This window comes from Meles meles, chromosome 5, assembly GCF_922984935.1.
Source record: "Meles meles chromosome 5, mMelMel3.1 paternal haplotype, whole genome shotgun sequence".
NCBI lineage: Eukaryota > Metazoa > Chordata > Mammalia > Carnivora > Mustelidae > Meles > Meles meles.
The window spans coordinates 150,453,012-150,471,404 of record NC_060070.1 but is presented as its reverse complement, the minus strand read 5'-3'; the positions used below and the strand labels follow the sequence as shown (position 1 = coordinate 150,471,404).

At 44.5% G+C, this 18,393-nt stretch overlaps 1 protein-coding gene across 6 annotated transcripts in view; it reads left to right on the top strand.

The window, feature by feature from the left end:
• The window catches only part of CARMIL1 (capping protein regulator and myosin 1 linker 1), a 305,453-nt gene that overhangs the window by 193,970 nt on the left and 93,090 nt on the right, over nt 1-18,393 (top strand). For 4 of the 6 annotated variants that reach the window (XM_046004391.1, XM_046004387.1, XM_046004389.1 and 1 more), the window contains 7 exons: nt 2,134-2,145; nt 4,292-4,373; nt 5,092-5,191; nt 5,295-5,349; nt 9,728-9,900; nt 11,400-11,468; nt 14,142-14,235. In XM_046004391.1, coding sequence (XP_045860347.1) covers nt 2,134-2,145; nt 4,292-4,373; nt 5,092-5,191; nt 5,295-5,349; nt 9,728-9,900; nt 11,400-11,468; nt 14,142-14,235 — 585 coding nt within the window. The remainder of the gene's footprint in view (nt 1-2,133; nt 2,146-4,291; nt 4,374-5,091; nt 5,192-5,294; nt 5,350-9,727; nt 9,901-11,399; nt 11,469-14,141; nt 14,236-18,393) is intronic. The other 2 variants (XM_046004388.1, XM_046004390.1) reach the window with 1 other exon arrangement.

Here is an 18,393-nt window from a genome sequence, read left to right as displayed (position 1 = left end):
GGCACATGTGAGCCATAATTTGGGAAGGAAAAGGATTACTGTAATGAAGCCTTATTTTGAATGTCCGAATTCACAGCAAGGGTCAGTATGGCCTTTCTGCAAATTCTTCTTTAGAAGCCATATAAATATTCTGCCTTTTCTGAAATATTTTTTGGGAATTGCCTTCAAAACTATTTTAAAACTCTCAAGAAGAATTAGTTTCATCCATTTATAGTCATGCCTGATATCAGACACAAAACCGTGTCATCCTGTATGGCCCAGCCTGTCTCTGAATGGCCTGTGGCTGATTCGAATTCACTCTCAAAGGATAAGGATTCCGCATCCTTGTGGACATTCAAAGAAGTGTGTCCCATTGCCTCCAGGGTTAGTTCCAAAGAAGCATTTCAGAACTGTTCTATATCGTCGCGGTGAAGTTGGCATTCAGATGTATCCTCCCATGTCCCTGTCTATCAGAAGGGTAGTGGGTCCGTCCTTCTGGCCCATGTTGAGAAATCTTTTCACACCGACTTCAGGAGAGCAGGTCAATGCTGCAACTGCCTTCTCCCACCTCACTCTCCTTCCACGCGAGAGAGCAAAATCTCCGAGGCTTCGGAGGAGACGCCAGGGCTAATTACAGCTGAGAATTAGGGGTAGGTCTGGGTGTAGAGTTCATTCTTTGAAGGAGAAGCTTCCCTGCACATCGTTCCACAGTTCATGGCAAGATGCTTTGATGATGTGTGGGAAGAGGAGCCCCGGATGCTAAAACGTGTGATGAGCGGGACGTCGTAGCACGCGAACAGGAACTTTTGAGGTAGTGCCGTCCGACCTGATAGTGGTCCACCGGCTTTGAGGCTTAAAGACGGGGTGCTGTGTGTGGGGCGGGGGTTCTAACGGTGGTATCCCCCACGGATCAGTTTCCTGTTGGGCCCCACACGTGGGACGCAAAGTGGAAACTGCTGTCACGGCAGGAAGTATATTGGAAGAACATGAAACACACAACTGTGTGCACCTAGGAAATGGCAGTTTGTATCTATCTTCGTAGGTTCTCAATTGCCTTTTGGCATCGGACCCTGCTAGCGAGAGGACAGTTTGAACCCGATCTTGTCAAACCAATTTTTTTTTGTCCTTTGGAGAAACCTATGCTGTTCACAGTTTAATGTGAGAAAATTTCCCAGGATAAAAAAAAATATGTATTTTTTTTTAATTGAAATTGGGACTCCTGTAGAAAAACGATGATAATTTGGGGGGAGGTATTTTATATTGAAATCTGTAATGTTTGCCACATCTTTAAATGGCAAGTGATCTTGAAGAATGAAAATGAATGGTTATTTTTAAGATTTTATTTATTTATTTTAGAGGGGGGGGGGAGAGAGAGAGAAGTGAGAGGGAGCGGGTGAGAAGCAGACTCCTTGCTGAGTGGGGAGCCTGTCACAGGGCTCAATCCCTGGACCCTGAGATCCTGACCTGAGCTGAAATCAAGAGTCAGACGCTCAACCAACAGAGCCCCCAGGTGCCCCAAAGGAAAATGAATTATTAAAAGTTCTGTGTAGGCTTTTTCCCTTGCTTCTCTTGTCCCCATTATGGCTATTTGAGGGTTAGACGCACCCATTCACTTAGAACTGTGAGTCACTCTGAAATGTGCTCACCTTTCCTGAGTGAGAGGACCCTTCTCTGTGGAAAGAAACGTGCGTTTATTTTTAACTTTCCAAAAAGTACTCAGGGATTCAGTCACGTCGACTCGTCTTTGATCTTGCTTTTCTTTCCCATAATGCTAGTGTGTAGGATCCAAATGAGGGTAATTTAAAAACCAGTTTTACACGCACACATGCAGGCACAGCCTCTAATTATGCAAATTCGTTTAAAAGGATTTTCACTTACAGGAATGGAAAAGCTTTTACTGTTTTGCGGAAGCTTTAGCTTTGGGGGAGTTTTAGGCCTCTAATAACCTGTGAATTCAATCGAATGTTCTTGGTAACCAAGGATCCGTTCTTTTCTTCGTTAAATTTTTGATTTTGGTTCTGGGACCAGATTTTAGTTGGAAGTGTTTTTCTGACTCTTGCTTTTTTACCTGATGTGTTGATAAAGGCTCAGCATCTCTGTTCTGTTTACTGCTGATAACGTGTTTTTATTTTTTTCTCCTTGGGCTTTCCTTAGCTTGGCCACTGTGTAAGTACTTTATGCATCGGTAAATTAGGGTCTGTGGATATATTCGATTGCTTTTTAACCATTGGAAAATGTTCATTTTATGGGTATGCGCTACAAATATTATCAGTCAAGAGTATTTGTAAAATAAACAGCATTGAGCCCTTGAAATGTCTTTCCATATCTGTAAATGGAATATTTTTACTGTACCTGATAATAATAACAAGTCGAGATTTTTCTGGTAGAAATTTTACTTCTCACCAGAGACATCACTAACAGCAGATAATCAGATTGTGGAGACTTAGGCACTTATGTTTATCTTCTCAAAAGCATCGTCTTTTCATGCTCTGAATATCAAATTATGTTCCTTTGAAGTGTTTTCCTGAAATATCTTTTGCTTTACCTTTGACATAACCTCAACATACATACTTCTTCCAGTATTAACAAGCTGTGCTCTGAACAATTCGTGGTGAAGAACCTCGTTGTTACTATTTTTTTTTAAATGTCTAGTTTATCAGAAACCAATACTTTCACCAAAAATATAATAAAAATCTATTTTCAAAAGATTTCAAAAGATGTAAAAAATATAAGCCCTCATTTTTTGTTTATAGACGCAGCAGACCTAAAATTATTTACAATTTTAGCATTTCTAGTCAGTTTCTGTACGTATTGTAGCTAAGACCAGTAGCAAACTGTGCAGACTGCCTCCCATCCATGGACCACACTTTGAGTAGCAGGCTGCTGGGGCCAGTCTAGAGATGATGGGGTAAAGTTTGGCTCGGGGCCTGTGCGTAAGCTCGAGAGCTCCTGGGAAGACAACCACGGGTAGTAAAATGACCGGCTGACTCTTGGCCATTGCTCCACGCACTGGGTAAAAGCCCCTCAGCTGGGGTTTGATTGGTCTGGGTTTCCCTCAAGTGTGTAGACCAGCCCTCTGGCCAGTCAGTCTGTCTCTGTGTGACACTCCCCTTTACAGTGCAGGCCCCCCAGAGGAATCTGCAGTCACCATAGAAAGTAGGAAAGGTTGAATTTAAACACCCCAACCGAAATACTCCCGGATAAAGGGCAGTCCCAAAGATCTGTGCAAAAACTCTGCTGGACACCCAAGCAGGCAGGGAAATTGGCCCCTTTTGGTTCCAGCTGCCATAAAAATATTGCATCTAAAATAGTGAAATAAGGATTCTTTAAAGTCTTACATCTAAACTTGCACAAGTTCCAGGAAGTAGCATTTTGCATTTTACACTTGGTATAGAAATTTAGGTACATTTTTAATTTTCTTCTATCAATAAGGAAGCCACCATACATATCATACACCTTGGTACATAATAGGTTCCCAGTAAATGATAGCTTCTTTCCCTTGTTAAATAGTAAGTTTGCCAAGCAAAGGGGCCGTAGGTCGGGAAATCTGCATCCTTTAAAATCCTTTACATGTAAGAGGAACTCACAGTTGTTGAGTGGAAAACAAGATACTCTGATAACTTTTGGTTTGATGGGAAAGGATACAAAGTATTGAGTTTTATAGGTTGCCTGTCTCTTTAAAATAAATGAGGTCATGAAACGAGAATTAGTTTTGCTATAAGCCAACCATAATGATATTTTAAATTGATCTTACATCTTTTTCTTCTGTGGCTCAATGAGTTTGCCCAAGTCATTTCATAATCACCTTTCACCATTTGCTTTGTAACCGTGTGCCCGCACACCGTCTCGGTGGGACGACGGGCTGGGTCCTTCAGGCAGTGGCTGACAGTCAACAGGAGTTCATCTTCGTTGTCTCCTTTGGTTGTTTTGATGTTACCTGGTGGAGTTCTGCCCTGAAATCTGGAATAATCAAACAAAATCCATACTAATTTCTCATGTATAAAACAGATTTGTAGGTTTTCAAAAGTCAGAAATGAGGACAGTGCCTGTGGGCTGATGGAGACCGCATTGCCCATGCTGATGGGGAGTATGGTCCCCGTCTTTCTGTTTCTTTTTCTAGCCATTTCCCGATTTCAGTGCTATGGGGACCAGTAGCAATGACTAGTGATTGGCTCTTTACCATTGATGGTAACCACAGAGTTAATAAGCCTTTGGCACAAAGTCAGTGACTGTATCTCCTGCTTTTCATGTTTTCTGGTTCCACGTCCAGTAGGTGACCCCTTTACCTCATACATCCTTTGTGTTTCTCCAGCTGAGATCAGGAGGTGCACAAGTCTTAGAAGGCTGCATCGCCGAAATCCACAACATCACCAGCTTAGATATCTCCGATAACGGTAAGTCCGAAATCAGAAAAGAAACAGAAATAGTATTTGAAGCAAGTCAGTAGGGGGAAAACAGAAAGCTCAACCTAGACAACACCTTAATGGGCATGTTACCTCGCTTCTTGACTAATAGGGCTGTTAAATTTAACAGAATTTATTTATGGCACACGTCAATGCCACAGTCTTAACAAGTTGATACCATGGCCAAAAATGCAAGAGAACAGGTCAGTTCAAAAAAAATTTGTCACCAGAACATCAATGATGCTCTTGGTCTGACCTTTTGCATTCTTGGTAATAATAAAATAAAATCCTTATTTATTTACTCAGAAACTGTTTCAGTAGCTTCATTTCTCCCAGTTATAGTAGCGCATGAGTGGGAGCCTGTTCAGTTAGCATAGGCCACTGGAGTCGGGGACTTCTTCTCTTACACAGTCGTGGGCAGAGATGAGACCCATCCTCTCCCCATTCCTCACTGACTGGACTTAGCCACTGATTGTATATGAGATTTAGGTTAAGTCTTCGCTGAGAATGAGTTTATCCCCATGAAATAAATAGGACATGAAAAGAGAGCGAAAAAGTTCCTTTGAAAATGAAAGGTTAGAATCCCAGGGCCCTCGGGACGGTAGAGAAAGTCATCCAAGTTCATGTCACCATCGCTTAATTGTGTACCAGCTGAGAATTTATTTATACACGTGTGTTTTGATTATCTGCTTACTCTGATTCTTTCCAGGTTTAGAATCTGACCTATCCACCTTAATAGTGTGGCTCAGTAAAAACAGATCAATACAGCACCTGGCGTTAGGCAAAAATTTTAATAATATGAAATCCAAGTAAGAGCTTTGTATTTTTTTTTATATGACAATGATGAAAATAAGCAACCTCATGAGAGCTTTTGATTCAATTCCACTGTCCACCTCTTTAAAATCTCTTTAGGAATCTGACCCCTGTGTTGGACAACTTAGTACAGATGATTCAAGACGAGGAATCGGTGAGTATTAATTGCAGTTAATGTTGCTGTGCTTTCAAGTAATTTTGTCTGTAGACACCATTTCTCTTGTTTTTTTTTTAATGAAATAAATATTTATGCTTTCGTACAGTCAGAGAACGTATTTAAAATTGCTTGCTCTTCGTTTCAACTCATTCCTAATTAAAGGAAGATTGTAACTAAAAGATTAAAAGAAGTATAAATTGACTGGTAAGCCCGTCTTTTAATAAGACTTACCACTTCCTAAGTTCAGCCGATGCACTAATCTGCAGGCATGAGTATTTTTTTCAATCTAGTTGACTTTCCGACCTTATATCATGCTGGGAAACATTATCTTGCTAATGTGAATTCCGTCTGGCAATTACGCAGAATTATAAAAGACTAAGAGAGCCGGCCGCCTGTCTTGAATTTCTTCTAGAGCCCTAGTGTCCTTCTACTACTCGTATTCCCTTTCGCTGCTCCTGGCCAAGACTCCGTTCAGGGTAAAGAGATTTAATTTTAAACAGTATCCTCTTTGGCTGCCCTTTAAAATGCATTAGAAAAAAATAAAGAAAGATACACATTTTAAAGATTTTTTTTTTTAGAGAGAGAGAGAGAGCATGAATTGGAGGGGGAGAGTGAGAGAGAATTTCAAGCAGATTCTGCGCTCAATGAGAAGCTGGAGTCGGGGCTGGATCTCATGACCCCGGAGATCATGCCCTGAGCCAGGAGTCGGATGCTTAACTGACTGTGCCACCCAGGCACCCCAGGGAAAAGATATTTTGTGAACAGAGCAGGAAGCACTCTACTATTAATTCCTTTAACTTAAACCTGGTGTATCGTATATTTTGTGCCTTCCATTGTACTGATGCTCTTGAAGAGTTTGTCCGTTCTTACTGGAGTCTTGTCTGGCTACCAGCCAGCTTTTACGGTTCCTCAAACCCAAAGCAACATGTGTTCTACGACAAAGACTCACATGATTAATGTTTTGTGATAGCTGCTTTGTAGGTCGTTAGAGTGATTTCCTCTGTGAATCATGTGAGATATGACACATTTTTTAAAAGTCATTCTCCCTTTTGAGTTCCATATAGGGTAGTAGCAAACTCTATTAGGACTGTAAGCTAACTTTTCTGAGCAAGCTAAAGGGCCAAGAGAGGTGGAGACTGGAACTTCTCCTTGCCGATCCTTGCCCACACCTCTCTGTGTGGTGCTAACCTGGAGAGCAGGAGAAAATTCCGTTGTCCCGCCTCTTCGTTGTGTGGATATAATCTCCAACCTATGGGCTGAAGTGAAACTCATTATTGTTTAGTGAATATGGGCCCTTCTCTTTGTCCTCATTTGGTTACACTGTCCTTGTTCTGTCACTTTTTTTACTGAGTTATTAAAATTCGGGGCATAAATCAGAATTGATATAGTTTTGCCTATTTAATGTGACTTTCTACCACCCTGCTTTGGGTTTCTGATTTCCCAGTCTCGGCCCAGTTTTAAAAGCTCGAGGAAGCTAATACTGCAGAATCACATTTACCATCCATCCACAAATCCTTGTCTCCTAGTGCACATTTCAGGGAAATTTACGTTTTATGAAAAACACATTTTAAAATTTCATATTTAGCTTATTGCACAAGGGTCTTCTGTTTCTGTAATTTCCAGAGTCCCTCACTTAAAAACAATCTTGATAGTTAAAACACGCCTCAAACCATATTTGCAGGCGGAAAAGTTTCCTACGTAAACGTGAATTGTGTCAAGTTACAAGTTCGAGAAGTGTGGCACTCATCATATACAGTGGAAAGAAAGCTCTTTGTGTTCGTGTCACTGAAAAGTAGGTGGTTTTTTCAAAAAGCAATTACCTTCTATTTTTTCCTACTTCTGAATTAGTAATGTGCAAAACAATTCAGAATGATTAGGAGCTGAGGCTTCTGACTCTAAAAATTCCACCCGTGACTGACACAATTGGGCTCTCTTTTTATTTTTTGAAGGTTTTTACATATATAAAATCATCGCTTGCTTTGTACGCTCCGACCTTGTGTGTACAGAGCCTGTTCTTTGACGGCTCGCAGAATACTGTCTTTGCCACGTGCTGCACATTCTGTTTGATTAGAACAATCTAGATGCCGGGGATCCCGTGTCACTTTCAACTACAGACCGTGCTTGTCAAGCCACTGCGCCTGGAGCCCTGGGACAGTAACGCAGAGGGGCCGAGATGACAGGGAATCTTGTTTTGGAGTATTACAGGCAAACGCATGTTGTAACCACTGGAAGCGAACGTCTTTCTCCTGGGAATGCCTGTAGCAAGGAGACATTTTCTCAGATTAAGCACGTTCGGCTGTGAAAAAAAATAGTAAGATTTCAAACAGTACGCTTCCATGGAAGCGGCAAGTCAGGAAGGGATGACCTTATAAATATGCGTGCAGTTCAGGCTGTTCCGCTCGCCTTAATGACTCTGCCTATTATTTTTAAGCGTTAACTGGGGTGTATTGGAGTTTGAATATAGTACTGGAATCAGCGCTTACTCGCTTGGAAACTTGGCAGCTTTCCAGAATGAGGCAGGAGCCGTAATATATCATTTTTGTAGTAGTTGAACAGAGATTACTGAAATGACGAGAGATGGGAGTCGAGCTTTTTATTAAAGGAACACTGCATTCATTTTCATTTGAAACCTGAAGGTTCCCCAGGCTAAAGTTCAGTTTTTTTCTGTTTCCTGGAGTGTGGGATCTTCGCATCAACGCAGGCTCGCTGAAGCTGCTTATGTCTAAGTGTCAGCTGGCTGTCCGGTTCTTAGTGTCATTTCAGAAATTTTTTTAAAAATATTTTATTTATTTATTTGGCTGACAGAGATCACAAGCAGGCAGAGAGGCAGGCAGAGAGAGAGGGGGAAGCAGGCTCCCTGCTGAGCAGAGAGCCTGACGTGGGGCTCGATCCCAGGACCCTGGGATCATGACCTGAGCGGAAGGCAAAGGTTTTAACCCACTGAGCCACCCAGGCGCCCCTCATTTCAGAAATTTGAGTCACGTTGATACGTTCCCTGTAGCTGTATGAAGTTTAGAAAACATGGCCAGATTTGGACAGGGAGGACAGGAAGCGTGGTCACTTGGTAGAACTGTAGTCAAATGCGTAACGTTGCTTTGTGGGTGATGGAGTCTTGAAGCCACTCGCATCCCCATCCGGCCTCCCGCAGCCCCATGGCCGATGCATCTTGAACCAATGAGCATCTGGTGGTCGAGTGCGGGTACAGATAGACGCCAGGCAGTGTCTCCAGTCACATCTCGAAAGCCCCGATCCCAGGGGCTGTGGTGGAGCATGGACGGCCCGAGCCACTGTTTCTGGTGTCCCCCTCACTGTGATGTCAGCGTGCATATGGAGTAAGTGTCTAGAACTGTGTAGTATGATTGTGCCCCTTGAGACCACCTGAAGCAACCCAGAAGATGTCCAGATCTTCCCGGGAAGACTGAGTTTAGACAGTCGGGGCCATGTTGGTTTGGGTTCTAGAATTCTCCTTACTCACTTCCTTAATTCCATTCTGGCTGAACTCAGGGATTGCAAATTCAGGTGCCAATGGGTCTGGGCCAGAGGGCTAAAGTTCCTCAGGGGCAGACAGAACCTGCCTCTGGGCCACATGGTTTGCCTTTTTGTCTTTTCTTAAAAAGTGTGTGTCTTCTGATTGGTTCTTCTGAGATAAAGTGGAGGAGGGTCATCAAAAGGGTCAAGGATAAGCTACGAGGGGCCCAGAGCACAAAATCCATTCTGTTCAGCCACTTTCTAACTCTGTGGCCTCGCTTGAGTCACTTCGCCTTTCTGTGTCTCATTTGGGAGACGGATAACAATATTATACTCGGGTATAATAGCACATAAGAGTTGGGTGAGTCTCTGAGTAAGTACGTGTGAAAAGCTGGACCGGTGGTTAAGGACGGTACGTGTTCAGTAAATGTCAGCTGTTACTGATCTTGGCTGGCTTTTATTTTGCATTTGTCCTCCGCTAGTATTTTAAGATGTCATTTCACCTGGCGTAAAAATAGAACGGGTAAAAAGGGATAGCGTAGCCGTACAGAAGCTCAGGAATTTCTACGGACTCTCCTTATTTATTTCTTCCTGTCCTCCCATTTCCAAAGAGCTGACATCTGCCACTCCAGGTGTCCTTCCACGCTTCCCTTAGGAGAGAGGTGGACACAGGTGGCCTGGGGTCAGCACTGAAACACAAGCTGTCTGTGTTTATCCAGAACCTTCGGGTCCTGTTCATCAGCATCTTTGAGCCGGAGTTTCGAAGCAAAATGCTGGGTTGGGGGGCGCTGTGCGCGCAGGGGGTACCACCCCCTCCCCCAGTGATTCTCCGTGAAACGGGTCACAGGGAGCGGAGCCTCTTCCGTCAGATCATGTCATTGCTTGCTGCCTCACGTTCCCTCCTCAGCCCCTGCAGTCCTTGTCCCTGGCCGACTCAAAACTCAAGACCGAGGTCACCATCCTCATCAACGCCCTGGGAAGCAACACCTCCCTGACCAAAGTGGACATCAGCGGGAACGGCATGGGGGACATGGGCGCGAAGATGTTAGCCAAAGCACTTCAGATCAACACCAAGCTCAGGTACGCAGGTCAGGCCCTCGGCCCTGACACGAGGACGCTCGCCCCGAGCAGGGCCTTAGAAAGTTCTGGAAAAGATCCCACACCCTCCCCCCCACCCCCAGCATTGGAGAGCCGGCTGTGCCCAGTGGGGAAGGCCAGCTGGGAAGCAGAGGCAACCATTTCAAGTCTTGTCAAAATACTTGGGATTGCAGGGTGGGGGGCTGGGGTCCCAAAGTTAGACATTGTGATTCCCATGAGCTGTTGTCTTAAAGGTTTCCACTGTGGCAGAAAACCCAGCTGAGGACTGGGGCAGTGTCCCGTTTCACAGTGTCGGCAGCTGGGAGGAAAGGCCGCCATTCCAACATGCCGGCCTGCGTCCTTGGCTGTGAGCCCGTCTTACCTCCCCTCCCCCACTGCAGCCAGTGTAAAGACTCAAAACCTGAAGGATGCGGGAGGTGCCCTGGTTAAAGGCAGGTTCATCCTGGGGGCTAGCTATTCTGGGTGGTGATTTTCGACCACTCGTGGCATTTCCCAAGTGTGGCTTTTCTTAAGGGCTCGCTACGTGGCAACCACTTTTATTAAGGACCACTTTCCCGTCCGTCCTTTGGGGAGCTCCGGCCACTCCCGAGTCCAGCAGTTTGGTGAACAAATATTTAACTCACATTTGCTCTTCAAGGGGCTCTTTCCTGATGCTTTCCTTGCCCTCCTGAACCTTCCATCTACACCAAGGCCAAAAACTGCAACCATTTCTTGAAGGTCCAAGTCCAAGTGTATGTAAGGAAAGTCCATGAGATCAGGAAGGAAAGCAGTTAGAAGTGTGATTCTTGGATCAGACAAATAAAAGCTGCTTCATGTCACAGGTGAACTCGCAAACACCAAAATACCTCTGAAGTGTTCACCTTCTGAAAGTGAAATAGTACTTTTCTTCCAAAATAGATTCTGTGTTGAGAAAGGAAACAGCATCTTATTTGTAGAAACCAGAGGTTTACCAGCAGAGTGAGAGCTTTCTGGGGTGGTTGGTCATAGCATGTCAGGGCAATGGTGAAAACAGAGGACAGTATGACCGGATTCCTTCTAGTTACTTAGAACGGACAAAGGTCTCAGGACCCGAAATTCTTGTGTTGGACAAGGGGTTCTTTAGAATCTTTTATAAACAGCTCTCACTTCCGACACGAGTACTAGAATGCTATTGGGAGAATATGTTGAGAGAGTATCAGAGAAATCAGGTTTTAGAGTTTTCTGGCTACCAGGCACTGGGTAACATCATGGCACGTTAACGAGGGTACTGCTGCTTTGAAGTACGGTTTTCTCACACTGTGTGAACAGTGAATGGGTTAAGAATGTAATTTTGGCGGAAATGCTCATCCTTGTCGCGTTTAAAACTAAGTTGATGTCATTCCTTGCCTCTCGTGCTGAAATACCTAGATGATGTTGTCTGTAAGAGTTTCATCTTCACTGGGGGGAATCATTTCCTCCATCCCTAAATGTCTGATCGTTTATGTGATGTGGTTTCCCAACAGGACTGTCATATGGGACAAGAACAACATTACCGCACAAGGCTTTCAAGATATAGCTGTTGCAATGGAAAAGTAAGTTTTAATTGGGACTTCTTTCTGGAACAATACAGAAGAACCAGTGGGGTCTGTAGTACCTGTGGGGTGATGGAGGTAGCAAGGAATTCGGATCCAGAAGATCTGGGTCTGAGTCAGCTGATGTTACCCAGCCTGAGACCCGGGAAAACACACTTTGTTCTGGGGTCAGTTTGTTCATCGGGCCCTGAGAGCAGGGATCCACCACGGTCGTGAGGATTAAATGAGACCGTGATGCAGGGGCCCACCCAGTGTTCACCTGGCTTTTCCTCGTGGTTTCGCATTCTCTTTCCATCAGTCGTGCCTCTTTTGCCCATTATGACAACTTTGAATACAGTGGAGCAAAGAAAGCTGAGCTCCCGAAAGTAATACCAAAATCGAGGGATAGCAGGCTCAAGTTAGTCTCATTACTGTCAAAGGCTTTCTTTATTACCATGGTAGCTAAAGCCTACCATTGTTTATTGTCAAATTTACTTTCCCGGGAAACAAAATGAGGCAATAATATGAAGATGGCTGGAAGAAATTCTAGAAACCGGGTTCTTTCTGAGCTCTTCGATCCTCATATTGTATTCTGAAGGCAGGAGTGCTCAAAGCAGGTTTGTAGCATTGGAAATGAGAGGTTACAGAATGTGGGTGGGAAATAAGGGGCCAGTAGCACTGAAGCTGGTCTCCTAGGGAGGGGGTTGGGGAATGCTCACTGTTGGTGTTTTTTCCCAGATTCCCCTTCCTGTGTGAGGCCTCCTCAGTGGAGCGCCCATGCCTAGCTGGGTGTCATGGATAAAACCCTAGGCCTGGAAATACAAGCCTTCCATTCAGTCCCTAGCTCTGTCTTATCCTCTTGAGCAAAGCATTGCTCCTTTCTGATTAATTCTTCTTTTATAGAGGGAGAATGTCAGAGTTAATTATTCCTAAGTGTGCTCCAGGCCTAAATCCCAGGGTTCTGATGTAGCCAGGAGGTCACCGCGGCTGCCCCCACAGATGGTCACTAAATATGGATAAGGCAGCTTGCTCCACCTCTGCCTGGGGCCTTCCTCCTATAATTACTCCCACTGCACCAGGAAACCTTCGAATGGAAACAGTTGTTTACAAATAGCTACATTTAGGTGCGAACAGCACAGTTGCCTCTGCTGTGGACTGCCAGCAGCCCACACTGGTCTTTATGGGAAGCCAAGAACCTGCACACTCAGTACTCAGCATTTCTGGATTGATGGTAGCACTCCCCGGCTTAGTCTTGTTAGCTACGCTATACTCCACGATGCCAGTGGCCCCAGAACCCCATCTGGTTTAAATAAAGTACGCCGCGTGATCACCATTGGATGAGGCCAAGGAAAATGCTCCAGGCTCAAAAACAGACGCACTGTCTCCTCTTTTCAGTTGGCTGGCCCCTCTGAAACCAAACAAAAACAGTTCTGCTAAAACAAGGCCAAGGTGAAAAAATGGAAGTCATGGAAATAGCAGCCTTTTTCTTTGCACGTTATCCTGCTTTCAACCACCCTTACGTTGGACTGAAAGACATTTTTTCCCTGTTAGGTAACACCCATACAGATGACCGCTATGATTAAGTTGGCTGCTTTTTTTTTTTTTTCTTTTCATTCATTCTTCATGATTAGTACCTTATTTTGGGAACGAGTTGTTCATTGACTCTTCTAGTAGAAGTCCTCAGTATCCACAAGGATCACACCGTTGAGTGTTGCTTAGTGTTGACAGGGCGGCCAACTGTGGGATCCCAGTGTATGAGGGACCCCACTTGTCCCCACGTGGCTCCAAAGATCTTTGTTCCTGAGTGCCATGCGGTCGCAAAGGGCAGATGGGGTTTGGGGCAGGAGAGAGGAGGCATCTCCGGGGCGAGTGTGTGGTCTGGGAGCAGGGGCAAGGGGCGTGGTCCGAGGCTAGGGTGTAAATTCGAGGTTCTTTGCTATTTGCCTGGCACGGAGATGACTGCCCCCTGCCCTCTTGGGTCTCAGCAGCTGGTGAGCAGCAGGGAGATAATCCAGGGACACAGTTTTCCACAAGTTGCTTCACTGGAAGCAGAGAGTCGTGTGGACGTGGGCCATGTGCAAGAGGGACCTGCGAGGACCTGCAGAGGTCAAGGCGCTGAGCCAGGCAGCCCAAGCCAGGCAGCTTTTCCAAAGACCATGGCCACTCGGGGGCCTCCTTGTGGAAAGGGGCGCAGAGCCTGAACAGACTTTTTGCTGATACTCCTGTCCTTGCTTTGCATGCAGGTGTTTTGGTTTTGTTTCCTAGTTTTCCTTTCTTGGTTGGGGACTGGCTGTCACACGTAGCCCCTGTGGGGCTCTGGGGACGGTCAGATCCATTGGTGATGAAAACCGAGTAGCCAGCGGATGCTGGACTTAACCTCCCAGCCACGTTCTCTCGGCCCAGTTTGAAAATCTGGATTTGAAAGCAACAAAACCAGATGCCTTCCAGTTGTGTTGCTGTTAGAAGATAGCACGGCCTGCCACGGGTGCCTGCCGTGGGTGCTATGGGTTCCCGTGGGTGCACATACACACACCCTGGAGAAAGCGGGCTTGAGAGCTAGGGCTCTGAGATAGGCTGTGAGTTTGAAATTTTATAATACATGCTGGTTGCTCTCTTGGGATTTAAAAAAAAGAGTGCTGAATGAAGGTAGTGGGCTGTTATTTTAAAATAAGCATCCCTTTCTCCTTTTTCTAGGAACTATACATTGAGATTTATGCCGATCCCTATGTATGACGCTTCTCAAGCCCTGAAAACAAACCCTGAAAAAACAGAAGAAGCTTTGCAAAAGGTACCAGAGAATCACTAGCTTCATGGTCATCAACTCATGTTTGAATCGGGTTTTGTTAGTAATCATTCTGAATGTACAAATAGGACTCAGTATGTTCCGAAGCTTTTCTCACCTGAACTTGTATTCTTGCGGGCACGGCGGACATCCTGTATGACTGGGGGAGGAATGACGTAGGAAAGATGAAAAATCATCCTAAAATTTAAGTGGAATAACATTCGGACCACCATTGTGCCAGCACGCACAGCTTCTCGTTCGTCCTTCCGAGAATGTGTGGAACTGAGGGTCAGCACAACTTTTTCCTCAGCAGCTAGAACCTTCCCTCCTTTTCTTTCTTTCTTTCTTTTCTTTTTTTTTGGTAAGATTTACTTATTTACCTGAGAGAGAGAATGGAAGGGAGGTCAGGGGGAGAGGGAGAGAATCTCAAACTGCCTCCCCGCCCAGCACAGAGCCGGACACGGGGCTCGATCCCAGGACCCTGAGATCTAGAGCCAAAACTGAGTTAGACTCTTAACCGACTGAACCATCCAGGTGCCCCACTTCCCTTCTTTTCTTATTAAGAAACTGAGGCTGTGGATGGGATCTCCTTTTACCAACTCTGTTTATAGATGTGTCTCACTCCACACCTGTTCCTGCCTCCTTTCTGCAACCCCAGAGGACGACAGGGCTCCCCCCCGCCCTCAAAGCCGAGCCATCCATGCGCCTGTGAGCCCACTGTCTCTGCCTGGGCCGGAAACTGGCCTGAGAGGCGTTCTCTTGCTCTGCCCCATCTCCATCCTTCTCTTTCTATGGTTATGGTTACCTTTCTCCATGTTTAGATGCGTTCAAGGATTTCCCATCTGAAGCCTACTCCACGTTTACTGTGGGGGTCGCTGGGCTGTCTTTGAAATCTTTCTTCCCTCTTTGTTCTCCCGTCTGGTGGTATCGTCCAGCCTCCCACGCTTGACTTTTCTTCCCCATGTCTTCCAGAGCCATGCCATTGTCCAGTTTACAGATTCTGCAACATAACCTCTGCCTTCGCTTTCTTCCCCTCTCTTCCTCTCAGGGATGGCTTTGTTCAAGCCTCATCATTTCTCAGCAGGATTTTTGTTTCTTTTCTTGGTCGCAGTCAAAAAGAGCCATCTTCTTTCGTAGCCCACCGCTCCCCATTCCATCCCTGGCCCCCAGTGGCTTAAGATATTATTTATTTGACAGACAGAGATCACAAGTAGGCAGAGAGGCAGGCAGAAGCAGATTCCCCGCTGAGCAGAGAGCCTGACGTAGGGCTTGATCCCAGGACCCTGGGATCATGACCTGAAGTGAAGGCAGAGGCTTTAACCCACTGAGCCACCTAGGCGCCCCCCCCCACCCCACCCCAGTGGCTTTTAGAATAGAACCTTCTCTCCTTGAATTGGTGTAAAATTCCACCCAGGATCTGCCTCCTATCCACTGCTACCTTCTTCTCTTAATAGCCTGCCTCTTTGCGCTGCTCTACTTCAGGGAACTTGTTAGAAATGCATATTCTTGGGTCTCAGAAATAGGGGTGGGACTCAGCAATCTGTGTTTTTACAAACTCTCCTGGTGGCTGCAAATTTGGCAATCACTGCTCTGGTCTGGTTGACCCTCATACTTTCCCCACTACCTACCGTGTGTGTCTGTCGAGGCTGAATGCAAGTGTGAGCGCATCTGGAAACTTCTCAGAGCCTCTTTCCTCCCCTGTGTTGGGGGTCTTCTCAGAATTTACTGTGCTTGTCTGTCACTGGCCTTGTGATGTCATTTAAGTTATCTGATTCCATATATCTTTTTCTATAGTGACCGTGCCTCCTTGAAGGCAGAACCTATGTATTTTTCATCTTTTTAGTTGTTCAGCAGCTAGCACAGTGCCTGGCCTGCCTGCTTGGATGCTCCTTAGACTTGGTTAAGTAAAAGGGAATAAGGTAGGGGGTGGAGAGAGGGAAAGCCATGATGTGGCAATGGAAATCATTCAAGATTTGTACTCAAAAATCTGGCTAGGCATGGCTGTCAGTTAAGTGTCTTCCTTTAGCTCAGGTCATGATCCCTGGGTCCTGGAATCAAGCCCCATACTGGGCTGCCTGCTCAGCCACTTGTGCACTTTCTCTCTCTAATAAATTTTTAAAAAATCTTCAAAAAAAGAAAAAGATTTAACTAAATCAAACTCTTTTCAGCTTTGTAATTTCCATAAGTTACTTAATTTTTCTGAACTTTGGTTTCTTCGTCTCTATAAAACATACAGCTAGACAGGAACCATGTTTAGCTGATGTTTAACATACAGTTCGTGCTGGGGCCTGACACTATTATAAATGCTTTACATAAATTAACACTGATAATCTGTACAATAAATCCATGAGATAGATTTGTTATGTCCGCATTTTGCACATAAGAAAACCAAAGGACAGGATGACGAAGTAATTTGCCTGTGGTGCCCAGGGATCAAACCAGTTAGCGTATGTGAAAAAAAGTTTCTAAACAACAAAGCAACATAAAAGTGTTAGACCTCTTTATATTTTCCCTAAGGATATTAGCAACTTGTAACAAAAGACATATCCTAGAGACCAGTTTTCTGGGTTTAGATTTGACAGATTAAGAGTGTGGCATTCATCATACTCCCATCTTCTCAACAAGAAAAAAGCTAAACAGACAGAAAATCGGTGACTCTTCTCAGATCCATCAGAGAATTGAGGCAAAAGCAAAGGAGACTGTCACTTTGGTAATTGGACAGTTGGGAATTCAGAGAATCACCGTGAATCAAAACCAAGATCGGCTCACCTGGGGCAGAAGCTAATGGGGCCAGTAACTCAGAGGAGTGTTTAACCAGCAATTGAGGAATTGCTGGAGGCTTAGTGTGTACTAGCCTAAGAGTTAAAAACTCCTAGGGACCTAGTCTTAGCGAGGTCCTGACCCCTTCATGGGCTTCACCTCCAAGAGCCCCTACCAAGGTATCACAGGAAAGACTGGACAAAAATCCTCTCATGTTTCTGGTAGAGGGATGGGAACAAGTAGCCATTTTGAAATACACCTGGAGCATTCTGTTGTCTATAACAGAGGCTTACACTTGAGGAAAACTACTCTACCAGAGCTCTATCTGATGTAGGAGAAGACAGACAATCCTAGCTTTCCTGTTTCACAGAAGGGAAGGGGGAAAAAAAAAAAAAAGGCCAAGAAGTACTTTGGCAAGTCACAGCCCAGGAACTCAGTCCCACTAAAAAAAAAACCTAAATTTAATCTTAAGATTATAGAATTATTCCCTACCCTAATACCTTACCAGCACATCAAGTGTGATAATAACAGATTACAAATGAGCAAAGCTGTAAGACACTCTATTTAAGAAGGGATTTCTAGGGAAACCCAAAGTAACCAAGGAGATAAAAACAGGGACATGGGAAGAGATTAAAGTCTTTTTGATTTCAAAACATTCAGCATAACTCAGCTTCTAGCCAGATTAACATATTGCACATTAAAAGCCTGATTATCGCAGTTCCTATTACCAGATATATCATATTCAGTTTTCAACAACAACAAAAAATATAAAAAATAAAAATTACGACATGTATCATGAAAAGACAAAATAAGCATCATAACCAGACTCAGGTATGACACAGATTTTGGAATTAGCTATTTAAAATAACTAATTAGTATATCGAGGACTCTAATGGAAAAAGTAAAAAACATGCAAGAACAGATGAGTAATGTAAGCAGAGAGATAGAAACTCTAAGAAAAAATCGAAAGAAGTGCTAGACATCAGAAACACTGTAACAGAAATGAAAAATGCCTTTTATGAGCCCGTCAGTGTACCAGACACAGCTAAAGAAAGAATCATTGAGCTTGAAGATAGGTCAGTGTAAATTTTTCACTGAAAAGCAAGAGAAAAAAAAAGGAATGCAGGAGAAAACCAGAACAGAATATTCCTGAACTGTGGGACAGTTACAAAAGATAGAACATCAACACAGTGGGAATGCCAGAGGGAGAAGGAAGACAAGGGAACAGAAGAAGTAGTTGTAATAACAATGACAGAGTTTTCCAAATTTAGTGACAGGCACCAAACCACAGGTTGAGGAAACACAGAGAATACCAAGTAAGATAAATACCCCCAAAAATCTGCAGGTAGGGATGTCACGTTTAAACTGCAGAAAACCGAAAATAAAAAGAAAATCTTGGGGCGG